Below are 16571 nucleotides of genomic sequence, written 5' to 3'. Positions count from 1 at the left end.
TACCAGAAAATGGAAAGATCTCCCATGCTCTTGGATAGGTAGGATCAACATAGTAAAAATGGCAATCTTGCCAAAAGCAATCTACAGATTCAATGCAATCCCCATCAAAATCCCAACACAATTCTTCACAGACCTTGAAAGAACAATTCTCAACTTTATATGGAGAAACAAAAGACCCAGGATAGCCAAAACATCCCTGTACAATAAAGGAACTTCTGGAGGCATCACCATCCCTGACTTCAAGCTCTATTACAGAGCTATAGTCCTGAAAACAGCTTGGTATTGGCACAAAAATAGACAGGTAGACCAATGGAATAGAGTTGAAAACCCTGATATTAACCCACACACCTACAAACACCTTGTTGTTTTTTGACAAACAATCCAAATATATACACTGGAACAAAGAGAACATCTTCAACAAATGGTGCTGGCAACTGGATGCAAACATGTAGAAGACTACAGATAGGCCCAAGCCTATTGCCCTGCACAAAACTTAAGTCAAAATGGATCAAAGACCTCAGCATAAACCCAGCCACACTGAACTTATTAGAAGATAAAGTGGGAAATACCCTTGAATTAACCGGTACAGGAGACCGCTTCCTGAACATAACACCAGTAGCACAGACACTGAGATCAACAATTAATAAATGGGACCTCCTGAAACTGAGAAGCTTCTGTAAAGCAAAGGACACAGTCAGCAAGACAAAACGACAACCCATGGATTGGGAAAAGATATTCACCAACCCCACATCGGACAGAGGGCTGATCTCCAAAATATACAAAGAACTCAAGAAGCTAGTTTCCAAAACACCAAACAATCCAATTAAAAAGTGGGGTACAGAACTAAATAGACAGTTCTCAATAGAGGAATCTAAAATGGCTGAAAGACACATAAGAAAGTGTTCAACATCCTTAGCCATCAGGGAAATGCAAATCAAAACAACTCTGAGATACCATCTTATTCCTGTCAGAATGGCCAAAATCAAGAACACCAATATAGTTCATGCCGGAGAGGATGTGGAGAAAGAGGAACACTCCTCCAATGCTGGTGGGAGTGCCAACTCATGCAGCCACTTTGGAAATCAGTATGGCGACTCCTCAAAAAAATGGGAATCAGTCTACACAAGATCCAACAATTCCATTCTTAGGCATATGCATAAAAGAAGTACAGTCATACAACAAGGACATCTGTTCAACAATGTTCATAGCAGTACTATTTGTAATAGCCAGAAACTGGAAGCAGCCTAGATGCCCCTCAGTGGAAGAATGGATAGAGAAAATGTGGTACATTTACACAATGGAGTACTACTCAGAGGAAAAAAACAATGGAATCTTGAAATTGCAGGAAAATGGATGGATCTAGAAGAAACCATTCTGAGCGAGGTAACCCAATCGCAAAAAGACAAACATGGTATGTACTCACTCGTATGCAGATTTTAAACATAGAATAAGGATTACCAGCTTACAATCCACACTGCCAAAGAAGCTAATAAACAAGGAGGTCCCTAAGAGAGACATACTTGGTCCCCTAGAGAAGGGGAGAGGTTCAATATCTGCTGAGCAAATTGGGAGCACGGGAAGAGGGGGGAGGGAGCTAGCAGAATGAGAAGGGGAGGAGAAGAGGGATGCCGAGGACATGAGGGAGCAGAAAGTATGAGTCGGGGGAAGAATACACGATAACAAGAATGGAGATATCATAATTGAGGGAGACATTTTTGGTTTACAGAGAAATCAGGCACTAGGGAAATGTCTGGAGATCTACAAAGATGACACTAGCTAACTATCTCAGCAATGGGGGTGAGGGGGGAGGAGGCTACCTTAAATGACCTCCTCTGATTATGAGATTGATGACTGACTTATATGCGTTCATCCAGCAGCTGGTGGAAGTAGAAGCAGACACCCATAACTAATCACCAAACTGAACTGGAACCCAGATGCAGAGAAGGACCAGTGAAGAGCACAGAGGTCCAGACCAGGCTGGTGAAACCCACAGAAACAGCTGACCTGAACATCAGGGAACTCTTGCTCCCCAGTCTGATAGCTGGAATACTAACATGGGACTGATCCAGACCCCAAGAACATGAGTTTCTGTGAGGAAACCTCAGAAATCTATGGGACCTCCTGTAGAAGCCCAGTATATATCCTTAGCATAGGTGTGGACTTTGGGAGCCCATTCCATATAGAGGAATACTCCCTGAGCCAAGACACACAGGGGTGGGCCTAGGCCCTATCCCAAAGGATATGAAAGACTCTGATGACACCCTATAGAAGGCCTCACCATCCAGGGGGAGCAGAAAAGATATGTGACAGATAAGGTTTTAGTTGGGGGGGGTAGGTGAGGACAGGTGGGAGAAGGGAACTGGGATTGTCATGTAAAACAATCCTGTTTCTAATTCAAATAAAAAAAGTTGGAAAAAAAAAAAACAAAAAAAAATCAAGAGCCAAGTCATCAATCATATAAATCTTTTAAACACCAAAGACTCAAAAAAAAAAAAGATGGTGAATATTATGTTCTTGTTAGTGATAACTAAATAAAGTTTTCAGTCTCATTATAGTGAGTTCACTGTGGTTTGCCATAGATGTTGGTTATTCCCTTCTGTTACTAATTTATCATCTGCTTTTATTTAAATCCTGAAAACGTTTTGGATTTTATGAAATGAAATCACCATCTGCAATAATTGTGTTACTAATATCATACACTTATCAATATCTTAGAAAAATCATACAGTGTGTAAATTATTTTACTATTCTGCTGAACTCGGTCTCTAGTATTGTGTGGTAGATGATTGTTTTGTATTACATTATGCTTGCTACAAGCAATGATGGTTTGAGTTTTATTCCCATGAGACATCTGTTTGACTTCATGAAAGGAGGTAATATTGACCTTATTTGGGCAACAAAAAGAGAGAGACACAGACAATGTACTACTATCTTTTGGGAGAATTTGAGTGTTGGCATTTATCTTTTATTAAATGGTTGGCAGAATACATCAAAGAACTCATCTGTTCAAGGACTTGATTTCTGTTGTAAATAAGCACTGATTTTTGTCTATGCAACCTTTAAAGGTAAATTCAGATCATGTTTCTACATTGAACAGTTTTGGTAGCTTTTGTTCTAGGACTTTGTACATCTTAAGACATAATGGAAATATAAAAAAACCACAAAAGAATAAAGTTAATATCTCTTATTATATCATAATTCAGTACAATAAAACTAGAAATCAATAGAAAGGACACATAGAAACTACAGAACCACCTTGAATAGACCAATATATTTTTATTGAATCATTCAAGGTATCAGGGAGGAAACTTGCAAATTCCTGGAATCAAATTCATATGAACACACAGCTTGGGATACAGCAAAACAAGTTCTGAGAGGAAATTCTGAGATGGACCTCACATAAAAAGAACTTACTTTGAATCAATCATGGGCCTGCTGTTGGACTGGCAGAGAAATTCCATATCAGGAGGTCTGATCGGTCTTAATAATAAAAGCGTGGAATCAGACATAGTAGGAAATGCTAAAAGATCAGAGAAATGAAGGAGCAAAACCACAGCCACCTTACCTATTCAACTTCCCAGCTAAAAAAGACTGATCTCTTGTCTCCTCCTGCCTTATCACTTCCTTTGTCTGCCCAGACATATCACTTCCTACCTGTCTCTACAGACTTCCAGACCTCTATGGTTAATCAGTGACTAGCTCTGTCCTCTGATCTTCAGGCAAGCTTTATTTGTTAGAGTATAAATAAGCTATCACCATAGTGATTCCTGCTGTGGCCTGAGTTGAGAATATTTAAGAATGGGTAGTATCTGAAGTTCACCAGCGCTTGTGATGGCAAGGTCTGGCTCAAATTGTTTTAGACAGCCATGACTATAATAGTACCTTCTGGAGCAGACATTCTGTTTCAGAAGCAAGCAGATGTAGTTTTTGTGTGACTTCTTCAAGGCATCAATGTTTGAAGCTGCCAGTTTTGACATGGCAGCCATCCAGTTGGCTTCCTGGCTTATGGTCTGTGTCTTACTTAAGATTCCTATTGCTGAGTTCATGACCATAAACAACCTGGGAAACAGGGGTTTATCTCATCTTACAATTTTTAGGTAGCCCATCATGCAGAGAAGTCAGGGAAGTAATTCAAAGCAGGAACCTGTAAGCAAAAATTGATGCCAGGGCAATGGAGAAGTGCTGCATACTGTCTTGCTTGATCATGGTTTGTTCAGCCTGCTTCCTTAGAGCACCACCAGTTAAGGGGAAACACCACCCACAATGTGCTGGATCCTCCTACATTAATCACCAATCAAGAAAATGCACAACAGGCTTTTTGCAGGTAATACAGTGGGTACATTTTCTCAACTGAGTTTCTCTCTCCTCAAACAACTGTAGCTTGTATCAAGATGACATAAAACTAGCCACCATAGTTTTTCACCCAAGGAATCCAGGTCACCAGGAACATATCTAACAGCTATTAATTAATGAGTCAAAAATTCCCAGTGCCTAATAGCTTATTTAAAAGTATGTTTGCTTTAGAGAATTACTGCTAACTTAGACCCTATCCAACAGTGATCTAATAATGTCACATTCGTGCTATGAAGACCTTGAGAGAGGTATATTCCTTAAATCTGTCTTAAAATGACAGCTTCTTTTGTGGAGTGGTTATCATCTATATGGCTCTTCTCCAGTGCATATGCCTGTTTTCAGTTTATGTTTAGACATGACATTGAATGAACTGAGTCTTCTTTTTAGCATCTTTTGAAAGTTATCACAGAGAAGAATTATGTGTGTCTGTGCCCATGTTCTTCATGAAACCTGTGCTGTTGTATGTTTATTAGCATTGACTTATGACTGGTGTCAATAAGACAGTACCCTCTCATTTTCTACTTGCATGATTTTGTGATGAAATCTCTCTACACTTGTCTTAATGTATGTTTTATATGAGTTCTTAAGATGCATTACTCAGCCAGGCGTTGGTGGCGCACACCTTTAATCCCAGCACTCAGGAGGCAGAGGCAGGCGGATCTCTGTGAGTTCGAGACTAGCCTGGTCTACAAGAGCTAGTTCCAGGACAGCCTCCAAAGCCACAGAGAAACCCTGTCTCGGAAAAAAAAATGCATTACTCACAATTACTTAAGAAAATGGTTTTAGACACATGATTTGGAGCAAAGTAGTCTCAAGTAACTCTAACCAATGTGCTTTGCTTTTGAATTTGAAAGAAATACCAAGGAACTTTACGAGTTTTTAATAGGTTTGTATGCGAGGCCTCTCAAACTTATTAACCACAGAACCTTTTATAAAAATTGAATAATGTGGATAAAACTGTCAAAAACTACTCTCATTTGTTTCCAACAGAATTCACACATGAAAATCCACCCCTGGTACAATGGTTGACATGTCATATATTCACCTGCAGTCAGATTAGGGGATCTCGAAGATTATGTTCTGATTATATGTTAATAAAGGAGATTATTCCATGAGAATTGAGTATCTAATCTTGAGACTTGCTCAGAGTGAGAAATTTATTCTCACTTTCTTCGAAATCTTAGTCAACATGTGACTTGACAGCCTGGAAATATCTCATATTAAAGACCTACCTGTGCAGAAGCAGTGACTGCAATATATTTTCCCAGAAGATTTTGCTCTTGGTCACTATTGTGCCTGGTGGTAATTGCCCCATTAGGAATATAGAGATTCCCCAGGTTCCAGGTTGGGCTGACATTATTTCCTGCTACAGTAACACACTTCAGTATCCTCTCGCTCTGGACAAAGCACTCACATCTGATATTTGGCCTTGGTATCAAAGATTCATTTTCAGAATCTTGTGTTTCTGGAAAGCAACATGTTTTCAGCCAATGAAATTAATTGGAAGATGAGGCAACAACATTTTCAGAGGTGAGGAAATAATAGCCACATTTTTTTCTTTTCCTCATTTCTCCAAAGCACAAACTCTAGATAAGAAAGTAATAGTAATATTATTTTCATCAACTGCCAAGTCAGCTTTCCTTAAATGACTCAATTAATAATTCACATATCTCCTGGCTTGTTAAGCAATTTAAAATTTTCTGAATAATAAAGTAAATTAAATTTTACTATAAAATTGCATTTGAAATAATTTATATTTTACAGTTACCTTAAATTTGAAGAACATACATTTAGAAATAAGAAAAAGAAAAGACAGATAAAACAGAAAGATTACTTCTATATTTGGAAAAATTTCCTTATGACTTAGATTTCTTAAAAATATGAAGTCCTTCCTAATATGGCAATAGTGTTGGATATACATGTGCTGCTGAGGAGACAGTCTATGCCTCTCTGTTTCCATGCATACATGGCAACTACTCATGCTCCCTTGACTCTAAATCACTGGGTTTTTTTGAAAAATTATAGAGAATTAAAAACATGAATGCTTACATTTAAAATGTGAGTAAATTAAGGTGCTCATGTCTTCTATTTCCTCAACAAGTCTGAGTTATGTCAGCACATGTGGACATGATGGCTATATCAGAGGAAAAACTTGAAAACAATATAGCAGCTACCTTAACAAAAGCATGTTTCTGGAAATTTTATTTTACAGCATTGTAATGTTAAAATATGGTTTCACACAATTTTTAAGGACATTCAAGTACCTTGACTAAAAAGCGTGTACTGTACAAAGTTAGAAAAAAATAACTATATTTTTCAATAAATATGAATGCTAGTAGATATATACATAAATACATGTATGTTAACTTTTAATTAGATATTTTCAGAAACATTATACTATTTTATCACACTATTTATTTAATAGATTCTTTAAACAATGTTTGCTAGTTAAGAGAGAAAACAGTGAGAGTAATAATTTAATAGGATGATAAAGGTAGATACTTATTAAAAGTACATTTATGTGATCTAATCTTTTTGGAAATAAAACCTGTCATTATAAAAAAAAAAAGGAAAGAAACCTTTAAATGTAGAAGAAAAATAAATGTCCTAAATTGTCAAAAAAGTATATTTATGTCTATCCTGTTGTTTAAAAACAATTGTTTGGGGCTGGAGAGGTGGCTCGGGGTTAAGAGCACTGACTGCTCTTCCAGAGGTCCTGAGATCAATTCCCAGCAACCACATGGTGGCTCACAACCATCTGTTATGAGATCTGGTGCTCTCTTCTGGTGTGCAGATATACATGGAAGCAGAATGTTGTATACATAATAAATAAAATCTTAAAAAGACAACAACAAAAAAATTGTTCATTTTGAACATTAAGAAAGATATTTAAAAGAAACACTTATATTCATTTAGCATTTCCCTCTCCTTTTAGGACATGTGGTCTGCTCTGTAAAATGGGCACATGTGTAAATTTATGTGGTTACAAACAAAGTAACTCAGGATTTCAAGAAGGATGCCCAGGAAATAAACACTGACAGGTAGGTAAAAGTTGGTAAGCATAACAAAAATAATCTTGGGAAGAGACACAGGATAAATAAAGTAATTAAAACTTGATTAAGTGAGAAGTAGCATATTGTTATATTGGATACCATTCTGAAAACAGAAAGGAGGATGAAAATTATACAAAGTTTGAATTCCGTTATAGCATGGGAAATTGGCATTTTTAGAAAAATAACTTTACTTTGATGAAGTCCTATTTTTATGACCATATGAGGTCAAGTAATGAAGGGTTACAGACAAAAGATAAGTGGTCACCTATAAGGCCTCCTATGCAGGATATTCATAAGATATCTTAGTCTCTGATAAGAACTAAATGAAATGGAAAAATAAAGGGCTTTGCTCAATATACAATATACATTTGTATGAAAATGACATTGTGTATCACAGTCCTATGTACAATGTATATACACAAGGGAATATTTTAAAAATCTAATTAAGGGGGCTGGAGAGATGGCTCAGTGGCTAAGAGCACTGACTGTTCTTCCAGAGGTCCTGAGTTCAATTCCTGGCAACTACATGGTGGCTCACAACCACCTTGAATGTGATCTGGTGCCCTCTGCGGGCATGCAGGCAGAAGACTGTATACATAATAAATAAAATATTTTTAAAAATATCTAAATAAAGCAATAAATCAATTGAACTTATATTTTGTATTGTTTGTACACTATGAAGTTACAACAACAAGGAAAATAGTTTATAAAACACAAGTTCAAAGTGAAAATTGAGTTTTAGTTACTGTAACATAAAAATAAAATGCTCAAGTCTAAAATTATTTTGCAAGGCTCTAAAATTATTTGGAACTAACAAGAGCACTCTATATTGACTGCTAAAATATTCCAGACTACCCTTTCTTATTATAAGAAAAATACTGGCAGAAAGCTAACCCATGCATGATGTCAAACAAACAAGTAAATCACTATGGTTGCATAGTTTGTTCTTAGCATGGTGTTTACAAATATACATTTCACGTAGATATGTGCAGTATCATTTCCTTTTACTTTTTCTCCCCAACTGCACCCTTGTTACTTTTCCTACTGACACAATGGGATACCTACCAAGAACCTGGTATATATATTTGATAACTCTCTTTCTACTTTTTGTGGATAATCTTCTAAGTGCTATTGAGGAAGAAAAGAGTAGATTTCCTGAGAGAACAAATGAGACAACTTGGAAAAAGTGAGCAACCATTGATTGTTGAATATTTTCAGCATGGTCTGTTTTTTATCTCTGAACCTTTTAAAACAAATTTACTTTTCTTTTGAGATTGTAATATAATTATGTCATTTTTTCCTTCCTCCAAACTCTCCCATTGCTCTTTTTCAAATTTATAGCCTTGTTTTTCAATAATTGCTACATGCATGCATTTAGGAATATCTATATCTATATGTATTTATGCTGGCCAGACAATATAATGTTACTTGTATATGTTTTCAGGACTGACCATTTGTGATTGGTTAACGTATTGGTGTGCTCTTCCCTGGGTAAGACTATTTTTCCCACTCTTATTCCTTTGTTGTTTCTAGTTCTTTGTATACCTCTATACCTTAAACAGTTCTCAGTGCACTCTGTATTCTTCAACTTTCCTCTTGGAAATATGAATCTTTAATATATATATATATATATATAATATATATATATATATATATATATATACCTTCTATTATCTGTCTGTCTATTTCTCCTCCACCTATTTCCTGCCTATCTCTTATACAGAACATAGCCCATCTTCCACCTTTAGGGTCCATGTGTCTCAAGGAGATTTGGGATTCCTTTCCATTTTCATTTTATCTAACATGCATTTCTGCACTTGTCACCCTCCTTTTTATGAGTAGACTGATGACAGTTAACAAGAGCTCAGATGGCGATTTCATCCTGGTGGGCTTCTCTGATCAGCCACAGCTTGAAAAGGCCCTCTTTGTGGTGGTGCTAATCTTCTACCTCCTGACACTGGTAGGCAACACAGCTATCATCCTTGCCTCCTGTTTGGATTCCACGCTCCAAACACCCATGTACTACTTCCTTACCAACCTCTCTTTTGTGGATATCTGCTTTTCCACCAGCATTGTTCCTCAGCTGCTGTGGAACCTCCATGGTCCAGCCAAAACAATAACTCCCACAGGCTGTGCTATTCAGCTCTATGTGTCTCTGGCTCTAGGGTCCACTGAGTGTGTCCTCCTTGCAGTTATGGCATTTGATCGTTATGCCGCTGTTTGCCGGCCACTTCATTATACCACAGTTATGCACCCGCGCCTCTGCCAGTCTCTTGCAGGAATAGCATGGCTGAGTGGTGTAGGCAACACACTGATTCAGGGCACCATCACCCTCCGCCTGCCTCGCTGTGGGAACCACAGGATTTATCACTTCATCTGTGAAGTTCCTGCCATGATCAAGTTGGCCTGTGTAGACATTCATGCCAATGAAGTGCAGCTGTTCATGGCCTCCTTGGTGCTGCTCCTCCTTCCGCTGGCACTCATCTTGGTATCATATGGGTACATTGCCCAAGTACTGATGAGGTTAAGGTCAGCTCTAACCTGGGGTAAAGCTCTTGGAACCTGTGGATCCCACCTGCTGGTAGTAGTGCTATTTTATGGCACAATCACTGCTGTCTATATCCAGCCTAACAGCTCCTATGCACATAGTCAGGGGAAGTTCATCACCCTTTTGTACACTGTGGTTATTCCTACTCTAAACCCCCTCATCTACACTTTAAGAAACAAAGATGTGAAGGGGGCTTTGAAAAGGCTAGTGAGAAAAAATAACAGCACCAGAGACAAAATCCTTTCGAAGTAGAGATAAAAATCTGTTCTCACTAGTATGGAAGTGCTGATCCAGATTCATTACCCAGGGTCACCCAGACACAGATGATACAAAACCAAACTCACAGGAGAGCTACCAGCAATAAAACCACTCCCCTAATTATTGCACTCAGAGATGCCCCATCTAGACAGATGTTTTCTTCCTGATGATCACATTATCTAATAAAGTGAAAACATTTGCTGTTGTCAATACTCCTACAATCAATTTTCTTTTTTATAGCCACTCTTTTATTAAGAATTCTGGATCTATCATATTAGAATAAATATGTCTATTAGTTTATCTCTTTTGTATAAAGTATGTTTACAGCTACCTAGAAGTCTTTGAGCCATTCTTTAGCAGTGTGTTCATGTGAACCTTAGTGAGATATGGCTTCCCATATCCTTGAACCAAGGTCTCCTGGTAATGCCCTAGTCTAAGCCAGACACCTGGGCTTTTTTCCCCTCACTGGTCTGCTCCAGTGGTCACCTAGTGGAGTTTTGTTGTGTTTTACATCCTGTATTTTTGATAAATGAGATTTTCACTAAAATTTTAAGTTTATGTATCAAATTATGTCCATTGGATGGTGATTCCTGAGCTTTGACTTTTGTATTCAGAATATTGGGTGATTTTTAAAAATGAGGTGATCTTAGAAATCCAATCCCTTCCAAGAAAAAGCAGACAGGAAATTTGTGGAACTATAAAATTATTATAAATTGCTAGGTTCTCAGATTCAGGTTTCTCTATTTTGTTTGTAATATTCTTTAAATGTTTATATAATGTGAAATGACGTTCTTTTGGATTTCTATAACCAGGTTACTCAGAGGTAAAAAGAAAAAAACCTTGTAAAATTATAAATTGAGCAAATTAAGGAGAAAATGTGTTTCTTAAAGCCTCATAAATCTAAATTTAAAAGTCACCCTAATTATCTTTTTGCCTTATTAGCAATCAAATATCAAATTGAAAATCCATTAATAACATTAAAAAGTAACCTTGATTACTGAAATTGATTGAAGTAATTTTCACAGAACTGCCCTGTTTAAAGTTAGACTGCTAACTTGCTGGCATTTTCCACTGATATTTACAATAGATTTTACCCACTATTCACTGCTTCTATCTGATTCCAAGAGGCCTGATATTGTTACATAGCCAACATTATTAACTAAAATCAAAGGGAAGATAATGAACCAAGATTTCAATAGATAAACACTTTACAACAAAATCACAGCACTTTCATTTTTAAATGAAAATTAGTACAAAGATGTAGGAATTCAGACAGTGTGAAGTATTCAGTATTCAGAAAGCATGATAGATCAGCAGAACAAAATAGAGGGCTCAGCCATAAGTCTTGATATTTTCATGTGGCTTTGCTTATGATTGTTTTTTTAGTTTTTGACAAACCCATTTGAAATACTTATTATATTTTACTAACACATATATGTGTCTGTGTGCACATGCACACAGATGTCCAAGGAAGCCAGGGAGTTATTGGATTCCCTAGAGCTGGCCTTGCCCAGGTGGGCACTGAGAATAATGAAAATAAAACTCAGGTCCTCTGTGAGAACTGTATGCACTCTTCACAGCTGAGGCACCTGCTGCAGTCCTTGATGATATTTGGTGTTGCCAGCTTCCTTCTTAGACTTGCTTCTGTGTACCCCTAAGGTTTACTTAGGGGTACACAGAAGTTTCCCTCTGCTGTTGTTGTTGTCTTGGATACAAAGAATCTTTGTTATTAAATTTCTTCTAGACTACTTGGCACATGTATTAATGCATGCTGATTGCTCTCATTTCTTTTATTAAAAATCCCATTGTAATTTTTCTGTTGGGTAATGGGTATTTGAACGAATATGCAGTTTAATTTCCATGCTTGTGACTATTACAAAGATTCTCCTATTATTAATTCTAAGTGTTGTCCATGGTGATCAGAGAAGACACTTAAATAATTTTACATTGTTTTTATTAGTTAAGACAGTTTCTGTCCTAAACTTTATTTATCCTGGAGAATGTTTGTGCTAGTTAGGTTTTGTCAATTTGAGACAAAGTAGAAACAGACATCTGAGAAGAAGGAACCTCAATAGAGAAATTGCCTCCATCATATTTGCCTATAGGCTCATGTGTGGAGAATTTTCTTGATTTTAGTTTATGGAGGAGGGACAAGAGCACACAGATGGTACTGATCCTAATCAAATGAGCCTGTGTTTTACAGGAAAGATAGCTGAACATGAGCCTAGAAGGACGCCAACAAGCAACACACTTTTGTGGGTTTTGTTTCAGTTCCTGTTTCTGGGTTCCTGTTCTGAGTTCCTGCTGTGGCTTCCCTTGATGACTTACTATTAATTGGAAGTGTAAGATGAAATAAAACCCTTTTCCTCTAAGGTGATTTTTCTCAGTGTTCTATCAGAGCAACAGAAAGCAAACTAGGACAGCGTGTCACGGACACTTGAGATCCATGTGTATTCTCAAGTTGAGGGAGGGCGTGTTTTCTAGATACTTACTAGTATCATGGTATTCAACATGATTTAGATTTACTTTTTCCTTTTTTCTGTATAATCAGCCCAGGAGGGTTAAAGGCCCTGCTACTTTGTCTCTGTGTTCCAGTCTGTCTCTTCATTTGAATCTATTCATAGTTATATATTTAGATGCTCTCAGGTACATTATGTTTCCACTGTTGTTATTGAATTGACTGTTTAACATTAAATAATGACTCTCTTTTACAGATTCAAAAAATTAAAGTCTGTTTTAAGTATAAAGTCTAAAGTTTAGCTACTGCAGCTATGTTTTGGCTTTCTCTTTCAAGGAATATATTCTTCAAACACTTCATTTTTAATGTCTAAATGTCCCCACGAATCAAGAGAGTCCTTGCAGCTTACAGATGAATCCCTTTAGTTATCCATCAATATAATATGTATATTATAGCAAATAATTTTATCTGTTTGCACTCTAGGTAGTTGCTGAAATGAAAGCCATTTTGATAATCATTCAAGTAACCTGCCACCTAATTATAAAAGATGACTTTAAGCTAAGTTAATTTAATTGCAAAATATATATATATTTTAAATCGATAGAGCTGTCAGATTTTAAATTTTCTTATTATAATTTACCTCTTTATATTACATTTGTATTAAAATAATTGCATAATTTTAATAGTTTTACATTTTTTTTTGTTTTTTCGAGACAAGGTTTCTCTTTGTAGCTTTGGAGCCTATCCTGGCACTCACTCTGGAGACCAGGCTGGCCTCGAACTCACAGAGATCTGCCTGCCTCTGCCTCCCATCCCGAAGTGCACCACCAACACCAGGCTAATAGTTTTAAATTTTAAATTTGATATATTTGCATCATTAAATTATTAGCACATTCTGAATTTGAGTGTATATTAGCAATAAAAGAATTGGGCTGGAGAGATGACTTAGCGGTTAAGAGCACTGGATGCTCTTCCAAAGGTCCTGAGTTCAATTCCCAGCAGCCACATGGTAGCTCAGAATTATCTGTAATGAGATCTGGTGCCCTCTTCTGGCCTTCAGGCATACATGCGGGCAGAAGATTGTATACATAATAAATAAACAAATCATTTTTTAAAAAAAATCTGTTTGGTCTGGTGGTGATGAGCTACCTTGGCTTGTCTGACTTGGGAAATATAGATCTCATCAAGACTTCAGAAGGACAGGTTTGGTGGGTCAAATTTTCTTTCTTTCTTTCTTTCTTTCTTTCTTTCTTCTTTTCTTTCATATTTTGTCATTAAAAGCCATTTTATTTCTATGTTCCTTTAGCATTGTTTGGTGTGGGTTCCATAATCCAATTTTAAAAAGTGGTTGTTTGCTCTTATTTGTGCCACTGTTGTGCAGGCAGGTGCTAGGATTCTGTTGACATGCCTAGCTGGGATAATGGACCATTCTTTTACTGTCAACTGTATTATTCTCTATGAGATTATTTTCTATCATATAAGTAGTAACATTAGTTCATGGATACTACCAATGATCTATAAAATGATTTAACTGCAAATATCTTAAAGAGTAATAAGAAAAGTAGAGTGTAATTGGAGGGGAAAATAAGAAAACTCTTATAGGACAAATTTAAATCTCTACAGAAAATGTTCTCATTGCCACAGTTATAAACAGTCAACAAATCAACAAACAAAATATCTCACAAAGGAATAGGAAAAAGTTACTTTGAAAGCTGTTTGTGAGCTTAGTTCTTTTCAGAATCTGGTGACAAGGTAAACTGTGCCTTTGTTAGCTAGAGACCTAGTAGTAGCTCCCCAGTGATGCCAGAGGCCTGATTTTTATTTATGAAGAGAACTGAGAAGGCAGCTAAAGCCCTGAGGGAGAAGCTGGCCTTCTTGATGCTGTTAAACTGGCAAAGCTATCTTTAGCCTAGTCATGAATACCATGAGAGATCTGAGAAAGATAAATTATAGCTGATGTATAGTCCAAATGGCCTATGTATCAATTAAAATAACAGAGACTTGCCTACTACCTAGACCAGTTGCCCAAGGCTTCCATAGCTTTGTTGGGGGCAGAAGTATCCAGTCTTCAGCTGTCATGCAGGACAGTATTTAATCTTTAGCTGCCATACAGAACAACATAGGCCTTTGGCTGTTAGACCCAGGTCTGAGAGGAGGCACTTGGGGGACTGAACTTACTTTGAGCAGGCATAACATTTCTGGTTATTTATAAGATTAGGATTTTTACAGCTTTATTCCTGCTAAGTTTGAACTGAAGGGACCAGCCCCCCATTTTGGCAGCCATGACAGTAACACGTGCTCGCTATAACCTTGCCTTAGTCACTAGAGGTTAGGTGCCTGCCTCGTGACAAAGAACCAATCAGAAGTTAGCTGGTGGCGCTATGCTTTACGGCTCTGGGTGTGCTTTATGGACAAGTGTACAGCAATGACACACAGAGCATAGCAACCACTCTGGGAGGGCCCATGGGCCATAACAACCAATTGACCAACACAGGGCAAGCACTCCAAGCCTGGAGGCACACCAATCCTGAGCCTGTGTGTACCCCTAGACACTCCCCTTACGCCCTACAAGATCGCTTGGCAGCCGGTTCGAGGGGTCTTTTCTAGCCATCTGCCATGGTGGATGGGTGAAAGACCTGAGCTAACATGGGGTTAGCTCGTTAAAAAACAATAAAGCCTCATGCAGTTTGCCTTAAGCTCTTGAATCTGCCTGGTGATTGGGTTGACCTCGGTCGTGGCCTGGGACCCCAGATACCTGAGTTTTTCCAGGGGTCTAACAGAACATTAAAAAATAACAGTTTTGAACTGAAGCACTTTTAGTAACAAAATAAAATTTTTAATTATAAATACAGTTCATCGAGAGACTGGCAACTTTATTGATAGTGTACCATTATAAAATATCAAAGTTTTTGTATGACTTAGTTTATCCAAATATCTAAAGCTTAGCAAAGTGAACAAAGTTAAAAAAAAGCTATTACTATTATTACTGAGAACCTGAGTATACCTTAGGAATTTATAAATCTTATTCATCAAATATATCCTATTTGCCAAATATGCATCATTACTTATCTAAATTTTCTAAAACACCAGTGTTGAACAATTACCAAAGACATAAATAGTTAGGTTTAAATCTGTATATCTGAGTAGACCTTTATAACCTTACATTTTTATCATTCTGTACAATAGATTCTGTATTCTAAACCACAGTTGAATCACATATATAGCATGCTATAACCAATATAACCTTAAATTTTTATCATCAGACAGAAATCCATACCTATCCAAAATATGTTGGAGAATTGTTGCTTCTATAGTCTAAAAGGGAGATACAATGACAAGCAGAGAACTGAGTAAGTCTAAGAAATTTTATAATTGTTTCTCTATGTCATGTTCTCATCTTAAGATGGTGGTTAAGTCACATGTCATGTACTCTTTAACCTTAGTAAAGGTGATGACAAGTCATATGGTTGCTTCGATCTTGATGAGGTCATTAGGCAAAATGGAGGAGAGGCATATGGTTGCTATTTAACAGCACGTTTTCCTAGAAGATCCATATTTTTTAAATGATAGTTGAATCCAAATTACATATACACAGGGAGCTGAATTACATATATATAGTTAAGTTGTAGCAAATAAAGATTACCTATGTATAGATGTTTCTATTAATTCCTTGTGGATTTCACATAATGCCTCCCAATTCCATTTATTTCCCCATCCTTTTGCATCTGCCATTTGCCCCTTCAATCTCCCCAACCAAAACCAAACAAAATAAAATTTAAAAGAAAGGGGTAAAAAATCTCAATGTGTAAAAGACCCTCGGATTGAGGAGTCTACAGAAATCAGACGGTCCCCCCCAAAAAATTCAATATCCAGTCCAGCTGATGTAAACAAGAGGTAAGTT

At 37.1% G+C, this 16571-nt stretch overlaps 1 protein-coding gene across 1 annotated transcript; it reads left to right on the top strand.

Annotated features, from left to right (window-relative positions):
* Positions 1 to 9252: 9252 nt before the first annotated feature.
* LOC100752097 (olfactory receptor 2G3) lies at positions 9253 to 10206 on the top strand. The gene has a single exon (XM_027388659.1). The coding sequence runs from the start codon at positions 9253 to 9255 to the stop codon at positions 10204 to 10206; it is 954 nt and encodes a 317-aa protein (XP_027244460.1).
* Positions 10207 to 16571: the final 6365 nt, after the last annotated feature.

This window comes from Cricetulus griseus, unplaced genomic scaffold (genome assembly GCF_003668045.3).
Source record: "Cricetulus griseus strain 17A/GY unplaced genomic scaffold, alternate assembly CriGri-PICRH-1.0 unplaced_scaffold_260, whole genome shotgun sequence".
NCBI classification, from domain to species: Eukaryota; Metazoa; Chordata; class Mammalia; order Rodentia; family Cricetidae; genus Cricetulus; species Cricetulus griseus.
The sequence above is the reverse complement of the archived record's forward strand: the minus strand, read 5'-3'. Positions and strand labels throughout refer to the sequence as shown.